Below are 18,387 nucleotides of genomic sequence, written 5' to 3'. Positions count from 1 at the left end.
CCTTTCTTCTCTCCGTAGGGTTCACCAGGTGTCATTCCGATCCGAATGTCTACATTTTGCGACAGGATGACTCTCACTTGATACTTGTGCTCTATGTTGATGACTTGATCATTACAGGGAGTACTTCATCCATCATTAGCAGGGTCAAATCTGCTTTGCATGACAGATTTGCTATGACTGACTTGGGTCTTTTGCACTACTTTCTCGGGATAGAGATTACACAGTCACCTTCCGGGATTACACTATCGCAGCCCAAGTATGCTCTTGATCTACTTGCATGCTTTCATATGGCTGATTGTAAGCCTGCCCTGACTCCCTTTCTTTTAGGAGTCAAGCTTGAGGCTCAGTGTTCTTCTCCACCAGTTGATGCCACTTTGTATCATCAACTTGTGGGTAGTCTCATCTACTTGACTCATACACGCCCTGATATTTCATTTGCAGTTGGCATGGTTTCTAGCTTCATGCAGGAACTACATGAGCTTCATTGGAAAGCCGCCAAACACATCCTTCATTACATCCAAGGTACACATCACTGTGGGATTCACTATGCAGCAGGCACAAGACTTTGCTTGGTTGGTTACACAGACTCCGATTGGGCTGGTGATCTAGTTGATCGTAAGTCTACTTCTGGTTACAGTTTTCACCTTGGTTTGAGCCCCATTTGTTGGCAGAGCAAGAAGCAACATGCTATTGCTCTCTCTTTGACTGAGGCTGAGTATCGAGGCGCTGTTAATGCAGCAACTGAGACCATTTGGCTCTAGAAGATCCTCACAGAGTTTGGATTCACCACTCCAAGGCCGACAGTTCTACATTACGACAATCAGAGTGCTATTGTAATCTCAAAGAACCCGGTCCAGCACCAGCAGACCAAACACATCGAGATTCATATGCACTATATCTGAGAGCTCATCCCGGAGCAGGTCATTGATTTGCAGTATTGTCCTACAGCAGAGCAAGTTGCTAACATATTCACCAAACCTTTCACCAAGAGTAAGTTCCAACAGTTGTGAACTCTCTTGGGGGTGTGGGATGTGTCATTAGGGGGGGTCAGCTGACTTCTCCTTCCTCTCTTATGGGGGGGACTTTTTCCTCTTTGAGGTTTTGTCCTTCTTCTTTGAGAGTCTTTTGTACATTCATCTCTCTTTTGGGGGGGAGTTTTTTCCCACTGGGTTTTCTCCCTTTCTCCGTTTGTGAGAGATTGCATTGCATAGTTTTGCATTTGCATATTGTACATGGGTACCTATCATGGCCTCGTAGCCAGGACCCATCTTGCATTGTTGACTTGAGTCTTCATTCCCCTAAGTTGCACTTAAGGGGGGGTGTTGGTGTAAATAAATATTCATTTTGGATATTATTACACTTACTTAAGTTAACTTAGGATAATGCATCTCTTCGTAGTTTGGATTTGAGACACTTAGGGAAGTGTGCACATAGGGATAGAGCTTGTAGGAGAAATTCCACCTTTTATGGTCTTATTTTGCTCTTACACTCCACATTCAGTAGGTCATCCACCTCTTGTGGAATATTATATTATTTCTCCTACCTACCCCTAGTATTTCTTACCTACCCTTGTTTCTCATTGAGCCACATGTCATATTTGTGTGCTCATACATCCATATGGCCTTGCCTATATAAGCAGGCCTCTATTCATTGTATTGGTTAATCCAGTTGATCATTTTGCATATTGATGAGAATATAGTTTGTTCTTGTCATTCTATTGTCTCTTTTATGCTTTTCATTGTGCCCTTGATCTTGGCAAAATCCTACAAAAATAAATTAGTTAGATATAATAAATAAATTAAAAATGCATCTTTGTTTAAATAAATTTTTAACTTAAATGATCAAATTCCTAATTAAAATTAAAGAAAATGGCGAGCAAGGAGCGATAGGCAGAGTGCAAAAGGAAGAGGTCGGAAGGTGAAGTGCAGAAGGAAGATTTTGTCGGCCATTTGGTGGAAGGCAATTTCTAGCAACAATCACAATACAGCGAGCAAGGCATAGCAGAAGGGAAAGGCAAGGAACAATCAGAGGACGGGCAAACACTCAGAAATAATGATAGAATCACAGAGGATAAGGACATCATCCCAAAACAGAGCCCTACGGAAGAAAGCAACACGCCAAGGTTGATAGAAATAGATTTAACATTGGAATTTATCGAAGACAATTGCATGTGGGAGGATCTCGCAGTCATAGCCAGATTCATTAGTCCGAAGAAATCTAGGCACAGCATTAACCCATGGATAAAAGAGAACTGGGGTAATCAAGTGGTGGTGAAATTTATGCCCAAAGGTTTTTTTGCTCCATTTTTGCTGAGAAAGAAATAAGGGACCAAATTTTAAACTCAAAGAACTGGTTTTTTGATAACCTACCACTTTACATCCAACCTTGGACACCCAACTTTAACACCAATATCCCCCCACCTTGCAGAGGTCCTTTATATTAGTAGGGGCCTATAGAACGATAGGGGGCTAACCTGAAATCAAGCCCAACCTATGAATAGTAGGGGCAACATTATAGGCATGTTACGCATAGAATCTGCCCCAACCAGACTCGCAGTTTATGAAACTCTGGTTTGGATCAGACTATTCAACCTCCCAATCGAGTATTGGGGGGATCAATGTCTAGAGAAAATAGGGCGCACGCTTGGTACCCTTCTGGAGATCGATGAAGGAATTGTTGAGAGCGATTCGTACATATACGCCAGGATGAAAATAGCAGCGGTTGAACAAATCCCTCCTCACATAAATCTTAGGACAACCAATGGAGTTTGGAAACAAGGCATCGAAATTGAAAAAGAACTTTCTATCTGCCAAAGATGTGGAAGCAAAACTCATCAAGCAAAAAGGTGCAGAATGTTTGTGCGCAGGGCATTTAACACGAAACAAAGGACAGAGGATAAAGAGAAAGCGGTATGGTTAAGGAAAATGAATGAGCAAAAGCGAGGAACAAATGCGAAAAACATACTGTTGCCTGACACAAATAAGCCTTCTAAACCATATCAGAAAGATATCGATAAGGGAGAAGGGATGATAAATATAAGCCAGGAAAGGTCACCTATAACAGGACCTCGGGAACTTAACAATATCGAGGAATGCACAAGCGATTTGGCTATGAGTAATTCAGACAAAGAAGGAGAAGATGACGTCTTGGATATCCTTGACTCCAGATGCATTAGCCAATTAGCGAATACTCTTCTGGGCAGAGTGAAAGGATCTAAAGGCGGGAAAAGCAATAAGCAGATTAGAGAGGAGAAAGCATCAGAAAAAGGTATTGTGAGCATTCTAGATTACATGAAGAACTCCAAGGGAGGTAGCCCCTCCCTTGGACAAAAATGAGAATCACATCATGGAATGTCAAGGGCTTAACAGCCCCTGACAAAAGACACTTGGTCAAAAGGTCTTTGGCCAAGCTAAAATCTAAATTGATCTTACTTCAGGAAACCAAATTGAATGGGCAAAAGGTGGCGGAATTTATCGAATACTGCAATAAATGGGAAGGACTGTTTCAGGATGCCAGAGGATCTGCGTGAGGCCTGGGTATCTTGTGGAATCCAGAAGTTTTCAAGGTGTCCCCATTAGAGTCCAACGAATTTTGGATGGCCTATAACATTGTGTACAAGCCAAGAGATTTCAGTTTTCCCCTGTTTAATATATATGGGCCGACCAAAATAGATGAAAAGCTAAGAGTCTAGACAGAAATACACGAGCAACTGACATTATTAGAAAAGAGGAAGGCAATCTTGGCTGGGGATTTCAATGAAATTATGGATATTGACAAGGAAGGAGGATTGTGGAAGAGCACAAGAGTAATGGAAGATTTCAGGGAATTCATATCAAAGTGTCAAGTGGTGGATGTTATTCTGAAGAATGGTAAGTTCACCTGGACTAATAGAAGACTTAACTTTTCTAAAATCTCTGAAAGATTGGATAGTTTTTTTTGTGGGGGAATGGTGGTTTAATGATAGTTACTCAATTGATACTAGCATCATCCCGCAAGCTGGATCGGATCACCTCCCGATCACTTTGATTGTTAATCATACGGCTCCTAAGAACATAAACTATTTCAAGTTTTAGAGTATGTGGTGGAGGGACCCTAATTTCATTGAGCTACTTAGAACATGGTGGCTAGAAAGCGACATCTTTTGGAGCTCCCCCAGCTTTTGTTTCACAAAGAGAATTCAATATATCAAAAACAATGTCAAGCATTGGAACAAGACCTCATTCAAGTATATATTCTCTGAGAAGCTCCGAATAGAAGAAGAACTGGAAGAAATCAACAAACGAGTCATGTTAGTAGGGATGGATAGGGATGATTATTTGAAAGAAAAGCTCCTTAAGGAGCAGTACGCAGAACTATTAAATAGAGAAGAGATCTATTGGCGAGATAAATCGAGGGCACTGTGGATCGCAGAGGGGGACCATAATACTAAGTTCTTTCATGCAGCCTCAAAAGGCAGAAGGAATAAGAATAAAATCAATGCAATCTTGGATGATGGAGGGATTTTGAGATGCACAGATGCTAAATTAGAGCAAGTGGCACTTAAACACTTTGTTAAATTACTAGGAAATGACTGTCAAACAGAAGACGCAGTAGATGACAGGCTCTCTGAGCTTGTTCAGAAGTTGGTAACTTTGGAGGAAGCTAAAATGCTCTGCGAATCATACTCCTTAGAGGAAATTAAAAGGGCCACCTTTGAGCTCCATCCCCACAAGGCTCCAGGCCCGGATGGTATGACAGCTGAGTCTTACCAGAAGTGTTGGGACTTTCAGGGTCACAACATATGGGTGGTAGTAGAAGAATTTAGGCAAAAAAGGAAGTTTGTAAGAGAAATGAATAATATGGTCATTGCTCTGATTCCTAAAAAATAAGAGTGTTCCTCAATACATGATCTAAGACCTATATCGTTATGCAACACCATTTACAAAATCATCTCGAAAGCAATGGCCAATAGATTGAAGAAGATCTTACCCCACCTCATCTCCGAAAATCAGAATGGGTTCACACCAGGAAGAGAATTAGCGGACAACATTATTTTGGTGTCAGAGGTCATGCATACTATCCATAAAGAAAAATCAAAAGGCATGATTATTAAGCTTGATGTGGCAAAGGCATATGATAAGGTGGTATGGCAGTTTTTGGTGAAGGTTCTTAGATGCTACGATTTTCCAAAGGAGTGGATTGACTGTGTCAGTTTCTGCTTTTCCACGGTCAGTTTCTCCTTGCTTGTAAATGGGGCGGTCTGCGACTTCTTCAAAGCTACTAATGGATTAAGGCAAGGGAACCCTTTATCCCCGACCCTCTTTGTACTCATGGCGGAAGTTCTTAGCAACCTAATTAAAACCAAGCAATCAGCCATGCAGTGGAATGGCGTACGTGCTCATAGATCAATTGAGTCATTAACGCACTCAAAATTTGCTGATGACACTATTTTGTTTGGCAAAGCAACAATAAAAGAAGCCAAAGGAATTAAAGAAGTATTGGATGAGTACACGAAGCTGTCAGGACATGTAATGAATGTGAACAAATCGTAGATTTTCTTTTTCAATACTGAAAGATTATTATAGAATCGCATCTCGCATTTGCTTGGATTTCAAATTGGTGTTCCTCCCATCAAGTATCTTGGGATCAGAACTAGCATGGGAGGTGGACAAACACATATTTGGGAGGATGTACTTAATTCTTGTAAGACCAAATCGGAACAATGGAAGAACAAATGGCTCACCCAAGCAGGACGATTGCTAATGATAAAGCCTGTACTTTCAGCTGTTCCAATCTACAATATGCAATGTTACCAAGTGCCCAATTCAGTGGGAGCAAAATTAGACGGACTACTAAAGAAGTTTGTGTGGGATGGGGCCAAGGAGTATAAGAGGATACCTCTGATAAACTGGGATACAATGTGTATGCGGAAAGAGGATGGAGGTGCAGGGCTAAGGAAAATGAGTCTACAAAACCTGGCATTAGGAGCGAAATTGTCTTGGAAAATGTACAAAAACCCCAATAAATTGTGGTGCAGAATATTTCAAAAGAAGTACCTAGACTCTGTCGATCCTGTTTGCATCTTCACAATAGCAGACACGGAAAGGGGATCTCCCACCTGGAATTTCCTCTGGAACAGCAGGGGCATGATAACGAATCACATTTTCGTGGAGGATTGGGAATGGAGGGAAAGCCAAATTCTGGCGAGACTCATGGGATGGGGAGCCGCCGCTAGCAGAGTGTTTCGAAGATCAAGATTGGGTCAACACCATCGAAACTATGATAGGCTCGCAGGTAGCTAGCTATTTTGGGAATATTGAGCTCCATGGCAGGAGGACTTGGAGAAAGATAACTATTGGCAATGCACAGATGTGTAGGAAATTGGAAGAACTCCTTAGCAATAGGTCAATATTGGTGTCAGAGGAAGAAGACAGAGTAATCTGGTGTGCAGCAAAGTCAGGGGAGTATAGTGTGAAGCTGGGCTATGAAGTCCAAAGGCATAAAGCTCTAAATCCGAATTGGCCCAGCAAGTTATGTTGGAACAAATGGGTGTTGCCCAAGGCAGGGGCATTCTTATGGATCGCACTGAATGGAAGAATACTCACTGGAGATAGACTGAAAACTATAGGCATACAAGGGCCAAGTTGGTGCGTACTATGCAACAGTGGGGAAGAAACAGGGGACCATCTAGATACTCTTCAATTGCGGGTTCGCCCGCTGTTGTTGGGATTGGTTCCTAGGAATGGTTAGCTTCTATACAGCTAGAAGTATGACTCTAAAAGATTTCCTTGCCACATGGCCACAATCCACTCGATCTAAGTGGGGAGTCTTATGGATGATCAACCCAGAAATGATTGTTTGGGCTATATGGAAAGAAAGAAACAAGCGGATATTCAAAGAATCGACCAAAACAGTGGAACTAGTCATAAATGTCATTAAGGCGAGCATAGAAGAAGTCATTTGCGGTAGGTCACGGAATGTCAGAAAGTTCAAATTCAATGATTGGGATATGGAAATGGAAAGGAATTGGTCCTTCAAAAATGCTTTATTCCACTATCCCAAAAATAGAATCAACGGGAAAGAGGTCAGATGGGAGAAGCCTCATAACAATTGGGTAAAGTTCAATTTTGATGGGGCTTGCAGAGGCAATCCGGGACAGGCTGGATTTGGAGCAGTTATTCGAAACAAGGAGGGGAATGTGGTGTCTGGCACGTATGGCTATATTGGCCACGCCACAAACAATGAGGCAGAAATAAGAGCTCTAGAGGTCGGGCTGTTACTCTGCAAGGAGAAAGGTTTGACCAATATTCAAATTGAAGGAGATTCTCAGATAATCGTAAACGGGGTGACCAATGACAAGCTACTAAATTGGAAACTAGCCAAATGGTTGCCGCACATTCGAACCTTACTCCAAGCAATTAAACCATACGAAATAGCACATATACATAGGAAGGGAAATAAAGTAGCCGACCTATTGGCGAATCTAGCAGTCAATTCACAGGTTGTGGAAGTGACAGTCGATCCCAAGGACCTAAGTTTAGAAGTTACGGACCTGTGCAGGAAGGACTTATGGATAAGGAAATGCGACGGAGTGGGATGATGGTCCTTGGAAATAGGGAAGCAGATGTAGGACAAGTGGTGGAGCGCTTAGGCAGCTCGAATACTCGAAAGGTGCAGTGACGGCGGTCTGATCTGCAAGGGAAGGGCTGAAATGATGAAAGGACAGATTCCTGTAGATTTTGGGGCCGTGGTAAATTAGGTAGGTCGAAACTTCTAGAGCATAGAAAAATTCTATTTGTTGGCCTCTACATATGCGGAGTGCATGGTGTGCAAGGTGCAGGAAATTCTCAAAGCAGGTCGTGTAGGAGTTAGACTTCAACTTAGCCATGGCCTTTTTTGGGAGCATCGGTTGCATGAACTATGAAGAAGCAGTGGACGCGTAGATTCGTAGTTTGTTTGTGATAGAGGAGTATGTCTATGACGCTATCAGAGGACTCGTGGGGATCACACTAAACTTTGATCGCCACTGGTGTGACAACACGATTTATGAAGTCGTCCTTATGCCATTGGTTGACATCATGGAGTGTAGGGAAAAAGCGGTGGAGGCGCTGAATGGTTTTGTCAAGCCAGTTAACGGCAACCACATTGTGAACTCCATTTTAAGTCTGCCAAAGGGTGAATGGATTAGCATACTCAAGACGTTTTTTCAGCCAAGCTACTTTCTGCCATCAGATTTTGAAGAAGAAGAAGAAGAGGGGAGTGAGGAAGATGGGAGTCAAGAGTCAGATGCTAGTGAGACAGAACGCGGACGCATTGAGAGGGAGGGGCTGAAGGAAATGATGAGAACATTTGGGGAAAACGCGTGGGAGGTGTTTCGGTGTGCAGTGCAGAACGATAATATGGCTCACTTCTGCAGAATTACTAACTCCGAAACCTGGTGGTTCTCAGCTGAAGACAAAGAAAATGTACTCAGCATTGGAGATTATGCAGGGGTCATCATGCAAACCTTCAATGGGGAACAGTAGTAACATTTTTTATCTCTGTTTGTATGCGCTGCAGTTAGCAGTGATAGGATATGGTGGGAGTAGTAGCATTCGCTACAGATAGCAGTCTTAGGCTATGATAGATAGCAGTGTTAGGATATGATAGGATTAGTATTTTCTGCCATAGCAGTTGTTGTAAGATCCTTTTAGCAATACAAGGGTGCTATCCCCACAATGATAGCTCTTATCTAAAATAAAATAAAATAAAAATTTCTAACTCAATTTTTTTTTTTTTTAATCTTATAGATAGGTGTTCAAGCAAGTTATCAGATTTCAAAGATGATGAAGATATATACAAAAGTTTTAATTTTTAATAACTTCTAATAAAATGAGTTTTTATTATAGATTACAATCAAGAAGTCTCCATTAAAAAGATGAATTACAAAAAGTAAGCATACTTTGTGATTTAATAGAATGTATAAGACAGTAATTTGATTAATAAATTTTATTTTATTTAATCAAAATCTTATTTCCTTTTTCATAATAGAATTTAAAAAGTATTAATGGTTTCTTTTTAATATTTCTTTTTGATATTCCTTTATAACAAATAGTAGAAATCAATCTCACATGGAAGATTTAATTGAAAGAATTCTTACAATATTTTTGTTATCTTATTATATTCTCTTATAAATATATAAATAAATAAAAAAGATTACTTACATATAGCCAATAGAGGGATTACACTACTCATAACCATAGGTTGCAAACATAGATCCACCCTTGAGCTAGGATTATCTAAACCAACTAGGTTTTCATATAACAAACATGTATATGCACATAAAGCATTATCTACACAATGTTTTCTAGGATATAAATAACATACATGAATATTGTATAGATAAATGGTGAAGGAGGATATAAGGGGACACACTTCGATGAGAAATAAAATTATAATATTTTAACATTTTAATAATGATAATCTCATTAGAAATAATCCCCTCTAGAATAACCTTCTTGTGTTATATTTCATAACTATCCATCCATAATAAACTTCTCTCCTAAATTATCAACATATACATCATTACACCAAATCAACAAACAGTAATTTTATATAATGTCAAGAGTTTGCTTTCACATCAAATCAACAAACATTATATATATCTATATATATCACTCATTTCAAGAGTTTTCCTCACATGAAAAAATTCACTTCTTTTAATAAGAAAGTTGTCATGATTGCTTCTTTGACTTCGAAAAGATGAATGTTGATCCTAGAGACATAAGGAAACTTCAAGTAAATTGTTGAATCGGTATTATATTTTGGTCAATGCTGCTAATGTTAAAACAGTCCGGTTTCTTAGATGTATCTTGATCAATAATAAATTTGTTATTTTTTCCAACCTTACATCTTCAAATAATGTGCTTAAATTGTTGATTTTAAAGATGTCCTAATAATTTATGTGGATGCCACTATAAACTGAACATTCATCTCTACCACTCCTGCACTTAATAGACAATCTTTTTTCCATTCAAGGATCATTCTGTGGAGCCATTCGTTCTTATTTCTTTGTTTCTTCCGAAGGAAATAATAATCAAACAAAAAACATTTATTTGAAGGATTTGAAAGAGTTCCATTAAAAGATCACACTCTGGCAGCCATTCGTTCTGATTTTGACTTTAAAAATGGGCACCAAAGTCATGGACGAGACTTCCGCGCACGTGCGCGACGGTTTCCCTCTGAGCAAATCGACTTCCAATTTTCCTCTAAATAGAAATTCATTCTACGAGCATAAGCACTCACAATTGTCAACAATGGCTGGAACAATACCATTTTGGATCGCTTTCATAGCGATTTTGTCTGTTTTTCTTCAAGGTAATATTTTACATCAGATATATGGAGACTACTGTCATTCAATAAGCCGCTCAAAGTACAGATTTTCATGCTTTTACAGTCTTCAATTTCTTTCTTGATTGCAGGAGTGAAAGTGAAGGCAACAACTTTTGAGATCACAAACAAATGCCCCTACACGGTTTGGGCAGCAGCATTGCCAGGTGGAGGGAAACAACTGGCACAAGGGCAGTCATGGACCATCCAACCTGACGCTGGAACATCCACGGGCAGAATATGGGGACGAACGGGCTGTTCTTTCGACGGCAGCGGTCGGGGCACCTGCCAAAGCGGTGACTGCAATGGCACGCTCAACTGCCAAGGCTATGGCTCGGCGCCAGCCACTCTGGTTGAATATTCCCTCGACCAACTTCAGAATCTTGACTATTACGACATCTCTCTCGTCGATGGCTTCAATGTGCCTCTTTCCATCACTCCCACTTCGACAAACCCTAATTGCAAGGGGATAATTACATGCCTGAGTGACATTAATTCGCAGTGCCCTAACGAGCTCAAGGTGAGCGGAGGATGCCTAAGCGCCGAAGTCAAATATAATACGGTTGATCACTGCTGCACAGGAGCTAACTGCAACCAAACCCTTTACTCGAGGTTTTTTAAGGAACAATGCCCCCAGGCCTACAGCTATGCCAAGGATGACACCAACAGCACCTTTGTTTGCCCCAGCGGAACGGACTATAAAATCGTCTTTTGCGGTAAAAGTGATCCCATTTTCGCTCTTGACCTTTATATAACCATAAATAATGAGGAATAAGATTCCTGCCCTGCGCATCATGTGCTTGAGCTCTGTGTTACTCAATTTTCAAAGATGTTTAGCCGAGAGGCTAAATTTTGTAGCAGATTTCAGCCGGATAGTTGTCATGCCGGAAAAAACTAATTTCGAGGAGTTGAATCGTTCTCTGCCTGAACAAATTTGAACTGGCGACATATTTTTGGTTAAAAGGCTGCAAAAATCTTGAGAATTTTGTCTCGGGTTGCTCAAAAATCCCGATGTCTTTAGATCTACTTTTTGTTCGCCTCATTTATTGAAAAACTCTGCTTTATTAGGGTTTCATAATATTTGTCTTGCAAGCTCTGCTCGTTTTTCCACATCGTTGACTGCACGACACAATTTGTGTCCCGATGTTTTCGTATCATTGTAATTAGTTTGAACTGGAAGCAGCAATTGTAGGCAGATTGGTTTTGGTTGGATTCATTTTTCAAAAATTATGTTTTGTTCTTATTGTTTCACAGTAAAGTTTGTGCTTAATTTAAAAAGTTTTGAGTTTTATTTTTAAAGAAGAGGTGATTTTATGAAAAAAAAAAAAAAAAATTCATTAGAGATTATTTGGATTTTTTTTTCTAAAATATAGGAACCCCTGCTTTTTAGGCTTGTAATTTTATACAGGGGAAAATGGGGTTGGGCTTGAAATTGCCCCACCAACCTAGAATGTAGCCCCACCAACTTAGAAATATTTTATGCCACTTGGTAATCATTTGAATTTTAGAGGGAAACCTAAATTTATTTACAACCAGTTTTCTTAAATTTAAGAGTTTAAACGTAAGTTGATCTGCACGATAAAGTTCATAGGACGACCAACATTCTTAGTGCAGTACCAAATTCATGGAACATGGAACTGCCAGCTTTAAAATATTCCTAAAAAATCTCAACAGCTCTAGCGTTATTTTTTAGAAAGTCCTCCTCCATGGGACACCGCCCTAAGTCACTTGTCATTCTTGTGTTTTGACTTTAATTAAACACATCGATTCAAAATTTCAATGGCTTTATCTATGGTTGTTTTCATTTATGATATTATCGTAATAGCTAGGTAGTGTTAGATCCCATATTTTCTCTTTGCTCTAATATTATTGAAGGGTCTATTAGAGTTAAAATTAGCAAGTTTACTTACATATATACATTTTGAATAAAATTATATTTGATATAATTTTTTTATTTAACGGTAATTTTTTTAAGGTTTTGTGTTGTCTATATTTTAGGTTGAGAGGTGACATAATGGTGGAAAACGTTGTGCTAATAAAAAATATGTACATGATTTAAATTGGTAGTCATAGCTAGTAGTTCAAATTAGCGGTAAGAAAGTGAGGCGTTGAAGGTAGTTGAGGGTAAGGCATAAGAATGTAACAAGTGGTAACGAAAGAGTGGCATGGTCTCTTTAAAAAAAAAGAATCATCTATTTGTTGGGTTTTATAAGAAGACCCTATGGTGGATTTGGTAAGAGCATTGCTAAATTTGATCTTAGAAGCATTAGGGGTGGAGGCAAAGGTCATAAAGACCGCTTTGGGAGATGCAACGTAAAAGCTTCTCCTCAAATACTACACGATGTTGTGGAAGCAAAAGCATAAGCCCAAAAAATTAAATATTGCAACACAAATTAGTTTCAAAGAAAAAACAAAGAATATAAAATAGAATAATAGAATAACACATAAGATGCAGATTTATGTGGTAAAACTTTGACAAACGGCAATGAAACATTCATAGGGAAAGGTATTCGTACCCTTATTTCTTGGAGAAAATAAATACAACTCCATAGCTCGTTGTTGCTATCACTTACAATTTTTAATTTGCAATTTACAACAACATCATCTTAACAATTGCTCTTGCAATCTACAATTCTCAACAACATTAACTTTTCCTTCAAGGCAACAAAGATGTACAAAATATCTCTAAAATAATAACCACCACCAAATATAGAAATAACCTCATTAATTCCATTAAAGAAATAAGGAACTTTCTCACAAGAATAAAGTGTTGTTCTAAAGGTAAGATTAATTAGAAATATATATTGATTTCTCCTATTGTTATTATAAACAATTGTTGTCATTATCCAACAATCTTCACCTTGACAACTATTTACCTAATCCTCACTCATGCCCATTTACCACCTTAGTCTTTAATTATTCGTGAGCACCAAAAACCAATCAGTCCATGCAAAACATGCATAATCATAAAGCTCCATGCAAATGATTGATGCACTTAATACCACAAAAACCAAACGAGATCAACTGTCAAAGTTGCAACCACAAAATCAAGAATCTAACCATGCCATCATGATCTAACCATCTCCTTCTAGGAAATCACATTCAATCATTATAAACAGCGTAGTCACAAGAGAACTTGTATCATGTCAACACTCTGATCTGGAATTAAGACTACATCATGGCATAATACAAACCATCCTCTAAACCAAAGAACACTTGTCAAAAACAAGTCATGACACCTCAACCAAAGACTAAAAGTCTTCCATGGCATACCAAGATGTCAACATCTCTAATCAACATGATGATAACCATCTCCAATCAATGAAACCTACGGTTCTAATGAACCCTCATTGCATATAAAACAAAATATAAGAGTCCATCCAAGACACCAACAAACACAACATAAGATCATCTGCCATCAAACAGTGAATCCAAATCAGCGCCATAAGCTCCCACTGAACTGTGACACTGAGCTCTCTATGGCATTATGACACACCATTCTCTAATTAAAGATAATTTGTTGTTCCAACATGATCAAAGAACTTAACACCAAGGGCTCCTAAAGGGAAGAGTCAACTCATGATCTCCAAACCAAAAGGATCTACACACCCACAACTTTTAGAAATAAGAAAATTGCAAAACCTATCAAGTTGTACATGAGCATTTAGGCCATAGAATAACCAACTCTACAACTCACATACAACTAGAGGCTAATCATCCAATGCTTTCATTTAACCATGGGCTAAAATCATGAACCCACCATAAGCACTTTGTTATGCTCCACAAGCATGTTGTTGTTTTCTCACTGACAATATTGAAAAGAACTAATGCCAGATTTTCCCAATCCTCATTAATGTTCATATCTACAAGTTTCTCTAACTTTCCTAAGTTAATGCCTTCATAAATATTTGTTGCAATTGAGATTCCATATTTCAAAGTTTTTTTTTCATTAAATTTCTCCACCTCGAGCTTTGCATTTGAAACCTTTGCCATATGGTGCTATGAAATCAACACCAAATCCTTACATAGTTGTTGCAAAAATATTCACTTAGATACCACTTGTTGTAGAAGTGGAAGCATAAACCTAAAAAATTAGATATTGCAACACAAGTTAGTTGCAAAGAAAAAATGAAGAGTATAAAAATGGTAACTTTGTTTGACATGCATCAAATCTCACTCACCCATCTGTGTTTGATTTGTCTCATCATTTGCTTGTGGTGTGTTAGATTCTTCAATTCTTTGCAAGATAATTTCTTGTATTATTTTGTCTAATTGTAGAATGACACTCATGACCCACATGAAGATTGTATGGTAGCTATGTGTATTTACAAGAAAATCAAGACCATTTGTTGTCTACTTCTCTCAATGTAGTTGAGCTAAAGTTTAAACTGAGAATATGGTGTATTCAAGAATGAAACATAAAGACTTGGAGGAAATGAGCCATGAAGATTTGCTTCAGATTTCACAATTTGATTTCTACTCTTGGTGCATGGTTTCCAAGTCACAAAAAACTTAATGTGAGAAACCACTTGAATCTCTTTAGCTACCTTAATTGGGCTTTCATGGGAGGGAGTTTGATAGTGCGATTTATAGAATCGTGCTTTGCAAGAATCTAAAAATGTATCTTAATCAAGGGAGCATTATTACACAATTGAATCCTAGTAAAGATTACGCATTTTATTTCTATGAAATTAGTTTGCAATTTCTAATTTATTTTTATTTATATATTTTTTTAAAACATTATATATGTGCATAATTGAATTTCTACTATTCATTTTTTGTGGTAGATTGCCTTTAGACTCTTCACCTCCTTTGATAGTTCTATTTATTAACGTTTCAACACATAGAGAACTATGTTAATTGTGGTGTGATTTTTAGCAATAGTCAATTGTATTAATTTTGAATATTTTTTTTACTCTTTTTCTCTCATATTGAAATTAAAAACTCTAAAAATATAATGAAAACTATAGTATAATTATCTTTGTAATTAATACTAAATTAATCTCTTTGTAATTAATACTAAATTAATCTCTTTGTAATTAATGCTAGATACTATGAGAATAGTACATGTAGATTCGATTGTTGGATAAGAGTGATAATGTTTGGTCAAATTTCTAGTGTCATAAACCCTAGCAAAATTTTGACAATACCATCGAGTGCTAGGTCATGATATGGAGCTATGCATGCACATAGATAATGATACCATCCTTTTTTTTTAATCCATAACAAGTTTAATATTTCTATTGATTGAAAGGAGAAAATTACATGCCTTCAGCTACTCTGCAGCTTTTCCACTATCATAAGACTATATGGGGTCTCGCCCCTACAAAACTCAAAATGAAACCTGAGACAGAAAAACAACACCAGCTATGCCAACCACTAAGGTTACATTCCTTACATCAGTGAAAAACCACCAAAAAAACCAATGGCCTACTAATAGAAAATTCCTCACGAAACCATCCTACCAAAGCCAGCCAAGGGCCTCGTCCTTGGAGAAATTGGGGATGGCATGACTGAGTCCTGCATTAGACTGCACCATCCCAGCATTGGTCATGGTTCTCGATCGTCCTCCTCGCAACTCGTTGTGTTCCATGATATTTGCAATCTTCTGTGGGATTTGATGTCGCACCATCGGCTGCCCATCCTCACCAATCAGAGCCTACGACTTCACCGGGGTCTGCTTGTCACGCAGTTTCTCCCGCTCCATCGGATCCATCTTCCACACAAAGTCCAACATATCCTGCCACCCTTTCCTTGCAACCTCCAACTAGGTTTCAACCGAGCGAGAGGTCGACCACACCACTAGAGGTTGCACTGCATCATTCTGCCCATCTAAGAACCTCCACGACCCTTGCTCCATTCGCAAACCCACACCAATCTTTGCACGTTCCACCAACTCCGCCAAACCAACCGACCATTTTGGTCTCAGCACAAGAGACACCACCCGCGTCACCTCCTCCCTTGAACTTCCCACCATCAACGCCAGTGCCACAAACAGGGATGATACGACCAAATCAGTTCGCAGACGACAGTCAGTGTTCAAGAATTCATCTCCAAACATCAAATGAACAGCCTTCCAAAATTATTCCTCATCCACCCTAAATACATGCTTCTGACGATGGCTTGAAATAGGGCCTCAAAAGGTAGGCATTTGGCCTAGAGTGAACAGCAAGAAATTCGCTTCCATCGTTCCCCTGCCACATAACCTAGAAACAACGCTTGCAAAGGAAATTACAATCCCTCTTCGAAATGCCAAAAATCGAGGACCATAATGTCACAAAATGTTGCCACCCCTTCCATTTATTACTCTGTATGCACCACGTCACACCGCACATCACCAGCAAACCCAAAGTACCATTCATAGTCATAATTACACCTACGTCGTCATTTTCTCTACTTGTTGCCATTGCAGTGTACTCAATCCACATAAGCCTTCCCCACCCCTCAACATGCATATCTAAAATGGGTTCACACATAGCTTTTCACACCTTCTCAGGTTCACCTTTCATACTCAGGGCTTCTTCATACAAATTCTAAGGGATCCAAATCCCTTAAGTCTTCAAAAAAATTAAAATGTTCAACCAAGGAACTATTTGCACCTACGTTCGAGAGCACATCAGCTTCTGCATTCACTTCCCTTAGAACATGCGATACTTTAAAGTCCTCGAGCCTAATCAGAAGGTCATGTATTCTTCTGATATGTTTATCCAGGTGCCAAGCATCCATCCTACCCCTAGCGATGTCATTCACCACTATCTGGGAGTCCCCTTCAAGGTGTAGTTTTTTCACCTCCAATTTTTTTGCCATAAGAATTGCTTCAATTGCCGCCTAACACTCAGCTTCATTGTTAGTGCCATCCACCAATCTCTTTGCTCCAAATGCTAAAATACTACCTTTCTCATCTCGAGCAATGACCCCTACACCAGAGGTCCCGAGATTCCCCCTGGATGCCCTGTCAAAGTTGATTTTGATCCATCCCCTATCTGGCGGCATCCACACATGACTTTTTTCAACAGCCCTAGGAGGATAAGCCCTCAAAAGCCCATTAACAGGCCTGAACTTGATCAAAGGCCAACCCACCAGGATACCAGCATCAAACTGAGTGAATGGGGTCTTCGCCAGATTTACTTGGGAAGTAGCATTAGAGACTAATTCCAAAATTTCCCTCTCTAATTTGATCAAAAATCACTCCATGGGTTATGTTTTATCCTCAAAGAGTCTTTGATTCCGTTCTTTCCAAACTTCCCACATTACTGTTGATGGCATGACCTTCCAAATTGCAGCAAAGGTTGATGAATTGTTCAAAACCGGCCACGATTCCAGCCAGTCTCTCAGGTTCCCTGCCAACGGCCCCTTCCAACTCAACCTCTGCAACCCGAATCGCCATGCTTCCTGGGCAAACTCGCATCCTAGAAGAAGATGGTCCACATCTTCCTCTTCCTTCTTACATAACACACAACGGAAGGGACCCGCAAACCCCATTCTTTTAAGTATATCCCCTATCAAAATATGGTTATTACCCGCCAGCTATGAGAACACACCTGCTTTGGGTAGACAAGTGTTGCTCCAACAAATCTTTGCTTCCCAATCCACCTTCCTGACATCTTCCTGCAACAAGGCGTACCCCAGCTTGACAGAATAAATTCCACTCTTCGCACCACACCAAATGATTTCATCTTGCTCCCTGGAACCCATCACCTCTCTACTTGCTAGGATATTCCTCAACATCCTTTGATCATCCTCCCCCAAATCCAAATCGCAAGGATCCTTCCAAGTCATTCTTTGTCTTAGATCGAATGATTCTGGGACTTGAAAATCGCTCACTTTGTCTCCTCATTGTTGTATGATCTTTTGAACAATCCACGGAGGAACCCCGACATCCAAGGCTGGGCAACCGTCCCAAGAATCCTGTCAAAAAGTAGCCTTATGGCCATCTCATATTCGCCATGTCAGGTGATTGGTAACCAAGCTTCTACAATTCATTAGAAAGTTCCAAAGGGCAGATCCTCTAGTGGGATTTTCAACTGCGAGTATTCTCTC

General features: G+C 39.4%; 1 protein-coding gene across 1 annotated transcript; it reads left to right on the top strand.

Moving 5' to 3' along the window:
• Positions 1-10,104: 10,104 nt before the first annotated feature.
• Positions 10,105-11,548, top strand: LOC131078620 (pathogenesis-related thaumatin-like protein 3.6). Its single transcript, XM_059218453.1, has 2 exons — positions 10,105-10,335; positions 10,440-11,548. The coding sequence occupies exons 1-2, from the start codon at positions 10,146-10,148 to the stop codon at positions 11,120-11,122; spliced, it is 873 nt and encodes a 290-aa protein (XP_059074436.1). The 5' UTR covers positions 10,105-10,145; the 3' UTR covers positions 11,123-11,548.
• The last annotated feature ends 6,839 nt before the right edge of the window (positions 11,549-18,387 follow it).

The sequence above is a fragment of the Cryptomeria japonica genome, chromosome 3, assembly GCF_030272615.1.
Source record: "Cryptomeria japonica chromosome 3, Sugi_1.0, whole genome shotgun sequence".
NCBI lineage: Eukaryota > Viridiplantae > Streptophyta > Pinopsida > Cupressales > Cupressaceae > Cryptomeria > Cryptomeria japonica.
The sequence above is the reverse complement of the archived record's forward strand: the minus strand, read 5'-3'. Positions and strand labels throughout refer to the sequence as shown.